This window comes from Polistes dominula, unplaced genomic scaffold (assembly GCF_049000335.1).
Source record: "Polistes dominula isolate Pdom_NZ unplaced genomic scaffold, Pdom_raw_medaka contig_20, whole genome shotgun sequence".
Classification (NCBI taxonomy): Eukaryota; Metazoa; Arthropoda; class Insecta; order Hymenoptera; family Vespidae; genus Polistes; species Polistes dominula.
In genome coordinates this window covers 5043124-5054547 of record NW_028301147.1, presented here as the reverse complement: position 1 = coordinate 5054547, position 11424 = coordinate 5043124, and the positions used below count along the sequence as shown (strand labels likewise).

Below are 11424 nucleotides of genomic sequence, written 5' to 3'. Positions count from 1 at the left end.
TTCAACTGGTAGGTGTAAATCACAAAGGGGACTTGAAACCTAGGGCTTCTTTGGATAACGCGTGAAAAGTGAGAGAAAAAAGAAATATAAGTCTACCGAGTAGGTACGTTATAAACTGGAGGGTAAAAAAAGTCTTTCCCTCTTTATTTCTCAATAAATTATTCTTTCTCGACTAATGACGTTCCGACGAATATCGCTGTGTAAAACATAAAAAACAAAACTTACTCATATCCGGTTTCATAATGCAATAAAAATTCTTACGATGAACGACATGCTCTTGTACATTCCTACGCATCGTCACTTTTTACACCATTACAGTACAAAAACGTACTTACATTTATACATCATATATATATGTAAGATTTATGAAAAAAAACTGGACCGCTGGACTGACTGTGGACCGGGACTCAAACCACGGATCTTTCTCTTTCCGGGCGACTGCTCTTTAACCAATTGAGCTAGCTATCCAGGGCCCACAGACCAGTTCCCTTCCACGAATGCTTAACAAGTTTGGCATGGAGGCGTTCGTCCCACATTCCACCCCCTACAACAACAAAATTCGACCCCGAATGTTCCGTCATCACCACCCCTCCTTTGGTGGCTCCTTCGTTGCTCGTTACTCGTTACGTCTTTACTCGTTCCGAACACGTTGCAGAGGCTCCGTAAGATCGTCCTGCCTAGTTCCTCGGCCAACCGTTCGCGTCGCTACTATCGGCCAAACTCTTTACTCTTTTGAAATTATTTATAATTAATTTCTTCTCGTGGCGTTGTAAGACTGTGGAATATGCTACGAAACAGACCTCCATCCCGGAGGGGCCCCCAAATGTAAGATTCGTGAAAAAAAACTGGACCGCTGGACTGACTGGGCCGGGGACTCGGAACCACGGATCTTTCTCTTTCCGGGCGACTGCTCTTTAACCAATTGAGCTATCCAGGGCCTACAGACCAGTTCCCTTCCACGAATACTTAACAAGTTTGGCATGGAGGCGTTCGTCCCACATATATATTAACATTAATTTGTTTATTCTGTTAATTCATGAAATAATAAATATTTTCATAAAAAAGTTCAACTGATCACTTTAATTATGGAAGAAGATAGAATTATATACTTCAATTAGGTAATATATATGAATTTATAAGAAGCAAGTAGTTAAGATATGAAATTGATATTTGATCTGTAAATTAAATACGATAGTAAAGCACGATTAATGAAACATTGGTTTTTAAAATACAAAAAGAGATAAGAACGAATAACTACGAGAATTGTTATAGAAAAAATAGTAAACTTTAAATAATAATAAAATGTATTCCTAAAAACGTTGAGTTATTTCATTTATAACTTAGAGTTGCAAAGATTTAATTAAATTAATTAATTTAACGCTATGACATATATATGTAGTACATACATATAACTCACTAGCACTACACACACTAAAGCACATAGGTATATCACTTGCATACTAACAAAATGCACACGTGTTTATGCGAAATAAATTATACAGGGTGATCTGTAACTGGTGGTACAAGCGAAAAGGGGATGATTCTACATGAAAGAATAAATCGAAAATATAGAATAAAAATTTTTCGTTTGCAGCTTCGTTTTTGAGAAAATCGACTTTGAATTTTCGCAAAAGTAAGCGTGCGATCATGTCTCGTTATAACGGACCTACGAATTTTTCGGAAATACCCTACGAACTTTTCGGAAATACCCTATGAACTTTTCGGAAATACCCTACGAACTTTTCTGAAATACCCTACGAACTTTTCAGAATTAACCTATATATGTATATAGGTTATTCTTATATGAAAAGTTCGTAGTTCCGTTATAACGAGACATGATCAAGTACACGTGTACTTTACGAAAATTCAAAGTCGATTTTCTCGAAAACAAAGCCTCAAACGAAAAATTTTTATTCTATATTTTCGATTTATTCTTTCATGTAGAATCATTCCCTTTTCGCTTGTACCACCAGTTACAGATCTCCCTGTATATTTGCGTAACTAATATGGTTCTTACATCCTTCAACGCTCGAAAAAGACTGACTCATTTATGAATATAAAGACATCTATACAATACGACAGAAATCGAATCTACGCGAAGGTCAATGTGTTAAAAAGTTCGGCGATGAGATTCTTAATAAAATATAAATCACACAGTCGAATATAAACACTGGCCGAGGAGTAAGATATGTATAGATATGATACATATAAACAAAACAATAAACGACCCAGCACTGTTATTTTTATAAATTTAACCTTTCCATCACCTTTTCCCTTCTCAGTCGTCACCCTCTCAACTTCCGACGAGACGTGTTTAGACGTGTTCCTATATTACGTATTATATATTTTTTGACACGTTTATCTTTTTATTTACATTACATACATTGTTTTCTTCTTCTTTTTTAATGATGTTCTAATTAACAATATTTATATAATTAATTACGTCAAATTTATTTCACCATATATAAGATGTTAATATATACACGTATGTACATAAAATGTACATATACATTTTTATCACATATAGTGCAACATTTGTGCATATATGCATATCATTTGCATAACAACAAATCGCGCACATTTTTACGCGAAATAAATTTTATACTTTTCCAATATAGTTTTTACATTTCTCGGCTTTCGAAGAAGAGTGACGATTAATTTGAATACAGCAATGCAATACATTGCTCAATCGATGTAAACCAATCAAAAATAAGCACAAACACGATCTAGAAGTAACAATCGATAATTATATATCGAATTCCTACCTTGTGGAGTACTTTCGTCCGTAGAATTTAGTCGTCTTTTTTTGTTCCGACATTTTTCGTATAATTAAAGTGTATTTCACGTTGATGAGTGAGTTTTCGTAATGATATCGTCGAGGAGTGGAATTTTAATATTTTAGGTATGTACTTATTTGTATGTAATATGTATGCATGTTAAATATCAAATTTTATCAATTAAAATAAACATGTGTATGTATAGTACAATCATTAAAATGCTTATGTAAAATTTTGTAAATAAAATTTTAATATTTCAAGTATGAATTTATTTTCGTTATTGTTAAAACACAACATCTGTTAATACGTGAAATAACTAGCAAAACTCTGAAATAACTATATTTATTTGTTCAAATATTAAAAGGAGCAGAATTACATATTTCATTAGGGAAACCAAAACATTGATTTTTAAAATACAAAAAGAAATAAGAACGAATAACAACAAGCATTGTTGTAGAAAAATAAACCAACCTTTAAAGATGGATCAAATTTCAATCTAGTAATTGAACTATTCACCTCTTGTAAATGCATACATAATCTCATTATTTTTTAAGACTACCAGTTTTAGTGTAAAATAAAAGTCTTTTAATATGTTTTCTCAAAAACTTGTAGTTATTTCAAATAAGACCAAGAATTTTCACGATTCAACTAAAGTATACAATTTAACGTTGATATATATATATATATATATATATATATATATATATATATATAAAAAACAAAGCCTCAAACGAAAAATTTTTATTCTATATTTTCGATTTATTTTTTCATGTAGAATCACCCCCTTTTCGCTTGTACCACCAGTTACAGATCATCCTGTATAGGTGATTTCACCAAAAAACTCGTTAACGAGATTTTGATGTGAGCGTATGTATCAATGTATGTCCATACATGTCTGGAATCTCTCAGACGTCGAAATGTACATCCACTATTTTACTTTTCATTACTCTTCTATTTCGATGTATAGTCTATGTATCGATTTTTATAGACAGTCATAATGGAAATTTATTTTTACTAAAAAAATTGTTGCAATTCTATATATTGCGTGTTCTCTAAAGTATGTGAAATTTATATTTGAATATATATTTATTAATTTCTTTCTAATATTTGATTGATTTTTTATAGTTTGAACAAGTATCATATTGAATAATAGATAATTGTATTTTTTTTTGTATTTGTTTGTTTATGTGAGATTTTATAAGATCAAATTGAATATTTCGTAGTTATTAAATAATTTTTAATTAATGTAAAATGGATAAACTATCATTCACATTATTCATTTGTAATTTTTGATATCTGTTGTATAGGAATAAAATTTTTTTTCGTGAGATGCCATTATTTTAAAGAGACCTTAACACTTTTACACACACGTAAACGATATATTTATATAGAAGGTATCTACCCATTTTCCACCCTTCTTTAGTATACGTAAGAATCGTTCTATCTCCGGTTACACTTGAGAAACTCTTCCTTCGAGATAAACGTCGCGTAAACGATCGCACTCCATACAACCCACACGCATACCTTCGGATTACAATTTCCACTCGACAAAAACTATAAATTTAACGAATTCGGTTGGTAGTAACGTTTAACTACGATCTTTTACTACGTTCCCGATGTTCCCAAAAGCTCAATGACGAGGTTTCCCTCGTAACGCTAAAAATCAACTGAATTTACTGCTGACTCGTACAAATCGAAATCTAAACAATAAAAACCAGAAAAAAAAACAAGAATTTTTCCAAAATTTTATTTATTTTGTTTTATTTCCTTTTTTCTTTATTTTTATACTTGATTGTTATTATAAAACTATTCGTTCCAACGGTAAAAATCTACTACATTTACTACTGACGTATTCGTACCAATCAATAAAATTTACACAATAAAACTGAAAAGAAAGAGAAAAAAGAAATTATTCAAAAATAAAATTTTTGAATATCGAATGTTTTTTTTTTTTTGGTATTTAATTGAATCGATATAGCAGATATATTTTCTATGTTGTTTTCTCTTCTTTCTTTTATTCATTCTATTTCTATTTGCTTGAGGTTTCAATCGTTCGATGGAATATTAAAATCATGAAACGTACGAAGATAGGTGATTGGTCATGCAACGGCTCGAACTATTCTATTCGTTATTTATTCCTTTCTCTTTCTCTTTCTCTTTCTCTTCTCTACCTCCCACCCCCCTCGTTCTCTTTTCAATCTTTTCTCTTTTTTCACGATTCGTCCATAACCCTGAAAACAATGCATCCGTGGCACGTATCCGTATTGTCGTTCGTAGCAATCTACGTGTCATGCGATTCAGCGAATTACACTTTTCGCCGCTCATACAACGCTTTTTCCACCACGATAGGGTGAACGGAAAAGAGAGATGGAGAAGAGAAAAAAAGGAGTTACAGTTTATGGAGATGGAAATCGAAATTGGAAATCTCTTTGAATGTTGAACGTGCCTCTGGTTCAATACGAACTCAGGCGTTTCGGGTGTCGATTGCATTCGGTTGATCACTTCTTTTCTTTCTTATTCGAAATTTCTATTTCTTTTTAACTTTTCTTTTTTTTTTCTTTTTTAGACAAGTTCTCTATAATAACATTCGATTATAATGCAAATATTAATAATAGATGTTATGTTTTTGTTTTATTAGTTTTACTAGTTCTTCATATATGTTCTATATGTATATGTAATGTAATAAATCTTTTCTAGGACCAATGCATTTTTGTCGTATAATGCCCTCTGCAACGATATTCCGGTTTTTGTAATGTTTCAAAAGAGAATAAGAAATATTTAAGAAAAAGGAATGAATATAATAAGAAAAGAAAAAAAATAAACAAATGAGAAAATATGTTTAATTTTTTATGAACTCTGAGACATAGTTAAAACTGCTATTAATTTTATTACGATAATATTTCAATATAATTTTTTCTTAATATAAATCTTGACAAAAAATATATTTCAACAACTTTCTTTTTATTAAAAAAAGAAAAAAGGTTAATATAATTATTATTATTATAACAATAAATGGCGATACGCACACTCATATAACTATGATTCGAAACCGATATAAAGGAAGAAAAGCATCATCGTAGAATACACTAACAATTGAAAGAAAATTGTTGAAAAGTTAGATGTACTTACGTTAAAGAATCTCACTCGGCAAATCTGGGACGTTTTAAAAGCAATATAATATTTTCGTATATACGTTGAAAGAAGAAACACATACGTATATATATATAAACATAGGTGTCTTTTCATGAAATCGTAACCAAGCGAAGCATAACGACGACGTAAACAAGTAACGTACTGCTGCATCACGAGACATTAAGAACCCAGTGAATTCGAACCAAACGTCGTTCCGCCTTTCCACTCGCGTTAAAGACGATGACAAGGAAAAGAAAGAGAAAGAAAAAGAGAAAAAGAAAGAGAGTAATAGAGAAAAGAAAGAAGCCTCTTCCGAATAGAAGAAAGCACGGAAGAATGGAAACGGTTAGAAAAATATCCATGTCGGTTCCATACGTGAATGTCCAACTATGGTCGTATTTTCAGAGAGAGGCCGTGAGAATACCGCGAGAAACGACGTAGACGACAACGACAACGAATAAGACGATGGCGACGACGAAGACGATGCTCGTGGCGTCGTCGGCAGTGGTAAGAAAAGTTTTCTGAAGAGAACGAAGTAATTTAAAAAGTTTCTGCTCCATGACATCGCGCGATAACAAATTATCCTTGCTCCATTATCTACAAATGCGATTATGATAAGAAAGAACCGACTGGGGTAAACTTTAATGTAGTGAGTTTTAGTTAGTGTTAGCAAGCTAGCTGGCTTACCAGCTACTTAGATCATTCACGATTACTATCACGACCACTATATGAATATTCTAACGTGTATAACAATTCTTAAGAATGGTTAGATTCTTTTTCAAATATTAGTATACTACTTAAAATAGACACATAGTTACTTGTGTATATATATATAGGTAAAAAGTGTACGTGTGTAAAAGCTGAGAGGACGTTCTTTTCTTTTTCACAAACTTCTTTCGGATCTTCACGCTTATGGAAAATTAGAAAATATTGTACACAGTTTGTTACTTTTTAACAAACGTCCCGTCAACTTTTCTCTTTCTTATAAACCAAGTAGAGTAATCGTAAGATAAACTACGACCAGTACATGTGTCTTGTATGATAAAGAATATACAATATACGGAGTGTTGCAGAATAAGTGGGATATATTTTTTGAGTTACTTTAGTATATAATACTTTATAATATAATAAAAAAAAAAAGCTTATATGTATAAAGATATGTATTTTTTGTTTTGTGTTAGAGTTATAACCGATTACTTTAATAAGAGACGTTATGGACACGTGAGCTCTTGTATATGCAGATATATAAATAATAATGTTTTAATTTGCTGTTATATAAATGAGAACATTTACAGAATATTATAAATTATTATAGATTATAAGGAGTATAACCAATTCAAATTATTTTGAATTCAATTACTAACGTTTGAATATATAGTAAATTTTTAATTATCTTTTCTTGAAAGACACAGATATCTCTTTAGAAAATTAATTTTATAAAATGTTACGGAAATTCAAAAGGGATCATCAAAAGTTGTCGAAAATTGAATTTCACTAGTAACATGTAGTTTTATTACTATATGTAACTACTATAAACATGTAGTTTAATTGGGATTAATTTCACTCTCGGTAGGTGATATCGCGAGAAATGTTCAGAAACCGATTACGCATTGATCTTGTTTGCGTCACGTTCGGTCCACATACTCGGTAGGTCATCTAAGCTTTAAAACATCATAGAACTATAACCGTTACTGACTGATAAGTATATATATATAAATCGATAAGGAAAAATATCTAATTCGAGCAAGAAGAATTTCCTTTTCCATGAACAAAAAAAAATTAATAATACCGATCTTGTGTAAATTCAAAAAAAAAAATAAAAGAAAGGAAAGTAGAGAAAATATTCTAATATTCTGGAGATTAAATTCACGAATAAGGAAAAAAAAGACAGAATAACGGCGAATGGCGTCGTATTTTATAAGAGGAAGAAAAGAATACGCTCGAACAAAGAAACCTAGTTTGCAAAAGTATCATATTTGTACTAGTAGCATCCCCGTGCCCCCCACTATTTTAATGCGAGACGTATCTATTCCGCATCTTCTTTTTATTCTCTACAGTGTCTCTGTAGTCTACGTGAACGGGATAAGGAACGTCTAGCATTTTCTTCCATTTTCTTCCATTTTTACTTTTCTTCTACTTTTCTTTCATTTTTGTTTGTTTTTTTAATTTATGTATAATTACATGGAAATTTGAATAGATGGAATTGGAATGGCAAAAAGAATGAATCTACAACATTAATCTTTGTATTCCTCATATTATATTTTAACATGTAATCAATTTTTTCTTTCCCTAATGGAACTAATAATATTTTTGATAATTATTTTACGTTGTTTTATTCTATGCTCATTGGATAATGGAATTTTTCATTTTTTTCTATTTCTGCAATTCTAATCGCGTAATTACACTTAAAATATTACGTTAAATAAATAATTGTACAAGGTAATTCTAAAATATAGTATTTGTTGCTACTCTTTATTAAGTAAAAGTAGAAAAAAAATGATAGATGAAAAAATTATATGACACAACGCGTCATTTCTATATTTCGATAACTTTAGGTTGGTACTTTTATACGGAGAATAATAAAAAGAAAATTGGGAGGGGGGGTTGCATTAATAAAATAAAGTACAACAGTACCTGACTTTGTTGAATTCACGCAATAAATAAGGTCATGAGAAGTGAAGATTTATCCTTTGTTTTTCTTATTTTTACTTAAAAAAGAACAATAATTCGTTCCGTTTTTCCAAATCACTTCGTATATAAAAATAATAGAAATGTTAAATTAACATAAAAGAAAGACGGGAAGAATCTCGGCATAATACAAACTTTTAGGAAAAGAAAAATCTAAAGATCGTTTCTTTTCCACCGACACGAAGGAGTATCGACGGATGCTGCGATGTTATCTCGTCGAGAGCGTAAACACTCCTAGATGATTTATATCGGCAGTTGCTGGTGGTCGATTCGAACAAATTCGGAAACACGCGAACGGCAAAAGAAGAAGAATAGTGCATGCTTTCATGGGTAAACGCACGTGTATTCGATTGTATATATGTATACGCGTTTGTTTGTGTTTACATGATGGTGTGTCTATGTGAGTGTGTGTGTTGTGTATGCGTATACTCCAAAATTTCCTATCTACTAATTTATGTCGATGGCACGTCGAGACGAATCGACGGGGTCGGCAGGACCGAATACAAAGTTGAGAATAATCGAAGTTCGACGGTGAATGCGGAGAACCAACAGCAACCACTGAGAGTGATACCGGTGGAAACTTTACCATCAGTGCATTCGAGATCTAAACCGAATAGTGAGCGAGCTAGCATAAGCGAGTGAGCGAGCAAGCCTCGAGCCAAGTCATATCGAAGGGAAGCAAACTGAAGAGAAAGGGAGAAGCAAATACCGCGTAAAAGCACGAATAAGATTTAAATCAGGACTGACTGCTAGCATAACGCACACGGTAGTAGAGTTATCGGTGAACTAAACTATTTGCACGACCTCTTCTTTTTCTTCTTCTAGACAAACCTCGTAAGTTTCTTTAAATCGATGATGAAACCGAGAAGTAGATACGATTTTACGATTTTCTAATCCATAACATTTATTCTACTTTCGTTACAATTTTACGAGGATTTTTCTTTGTCAAATAATTTAAGGCGTTTCTTTTCGGTCATCTAATTGTTTTTGAAGTGAAAACTTCTTTAGAATGAGAGTGATTTGAAAAAAAATGAAACACGGCGCGGCGTAACGTTGTGGCGAGCGGTGGCAAAACGGAAGTAAAAAGAAAAAAGAGACAAACATATAGGCTCCTTGCGAAGTCATGGTAGGGGAAGCCGAAATGGACACTAGCGCACGCAGTGGATAACTTTGGCAACAAAAGACGGTATTTTTTATTTTGGAGTTCACAAAACATACGTGTGACAATTAATTTTATGATATTTTAAAAAAAAATGGGTAGAAATAGCCATCGCAGTTGGTATGTAGTAAATTGTAAAAATACGAGTGCAAAAAGTGATTGTAAATTTTACAAATTTCCGACTGCCAAATGGAAAATCAATCAAAGAAAAATGTGGGTAGCTGTAGCAAGGAGGCAAAAGTAAGTAGTATCCTAACCTTTATTTTTGTAACATCAATGATACTGAAAATAGCTTGTGTTCTAATATTTGTAAGTGGAATAAAAACAAAAAATTTAAATTTATAATTAGTAATTAAAAGTTAGAGAATAATCAATCTGCATTTAATTCTTTACAATTACTTATTGCAAGAATTAATTTTTTTTTCAATTTTATAATTCATTATAAAAAATTATTTATTATATGTCTCAAATAATTAAATGTATCAGTAATATTTTATAATTTTTCTTGAAGTCCTCATGGATCACAGGGGATTCCCAAATCATACGATTATATTTGTAGTAATCATTTTATTGGAGGCAAAAAATCTGAAGAGGAGTTAAGTCCTAGCTATATTCCTACAATATTTCCTCCAATTTACAAGTATCGAAAAGTGAATGAACTTTCTGTTGAGAACAGGTAAATAGTTAGTAATAAAAAATATAATTATAAATGATTAATAACTTATATTTCATACAAAAAAATTAATAATTGCAAAATTTAATTTTGTTATTTTTGAAAGTTAAATATTAAAATTGTAATATAATGATTTTTTTCAGGTACAAGCGTTTAAAGGATCGTCGAATGAAAAATAAATTATCATCAACATCTTATACTGAGCCACCAATTAATGAATTTGTTGAAATAATGATTGAAAATCCACCAGTATCACCACAGAAAGTCGACCAAGGGTGTCAAGTAGACTTTTACTCAAATTTTGATGTAAATTCTCAAACATTTATTTGCAACAGATACATCAAAAATGAAATATCTCATGCTGAAACTCAAACGGAAATTACAGAAGTTACTGGAGCAACCAAAGTTAATTATACTAATAAAAAATATGTAACAACAAAATGTGGGACAGTTCAAAAGACATTTGTTGATCAAGAAAGTCAAGCTGATGATTCACGATTTGCAGGATTTTCATCAATAACTAAGAATCATGAGTTAATTGATGTTGTAGGTGTTACTTTTGAAAATTTTGAATTTTTATTAAAAATAAAACTTAAAATTGATAATAATGTCACATCGTACTTTTTCTGCTTGCTAATATTATTTAAAGTTTGATCTACTGTGGCTATAATCTAACCTTTTATTTACTACAGTAAACGCTACAGCTTTCATACTGTTTTTAAATTATTAATTATACTTACATTTTAGTGGTAATTTTGCATCATAATTGCACAAGATTGAAATTTTATTGTCACGTGGTTTAACATGCAAAAAAAAATTTTTTTAATAACAAAAATGAATTGTTATCGCAAAGCCCTATACGTTTAGATATTAAAAACCTCAGCAGCAGCTTCCTTTAGTTCATAGATACCATGGCGCTGCAATCACGCACGGAGCCTATAGGATTGAACCTGCGAGAGAATCAGACACAATATAGCTATACAGTTTTTCCTATT

The 11424-nt window shown here is 31.2% G+C and overlaps 1 protein-coding gene across 1 annotated transcript; it reads left to right on the top strand.

The window, feature by feature from the left end:
* Positions 1-9967: 9967 nt before the first annotated feature.
* On the top strand, positions 9968-11182 carry LOC107074038 (uncharacterized). Its single transcript, XM_015335055.2, has 4 exons — positions 9968-9996; positions 10268-10432; positions 10573-10975; positions 11177-11182. Exons 1-4 carry the CDS (start codon positions 9968-9970, stop codon positions 11180-11182), a joined length of 603 nt encoding a protein of 200 aa, XP_015190541.1.
* The last annotated feature ends 242 nt before the right edge of the window (positions 11183-11424 follow it).

Coding starts and splice junctions, on each gene's coding strand:
- LOC107074038 (XM_015335055.2), top strand. CDS start 9,968: ATGTGGGTAGCTGTAGCAAGGAGGCAAAA. Junction 9,997..10,267: donor GCTGTAGCAAGGAGGCAAAA/GTAAGTAGTATC, acceptor TTTTTCTTGAAG/TCCTCATGGATCACAGGGGA. Junction 10,433..10,572: donor GAACTTTCTGTTGAGAACAG/GTAAATAGTTAG, acceptor GATTTTTTTCAG/GTACAAGCGTTTAAAGGATC.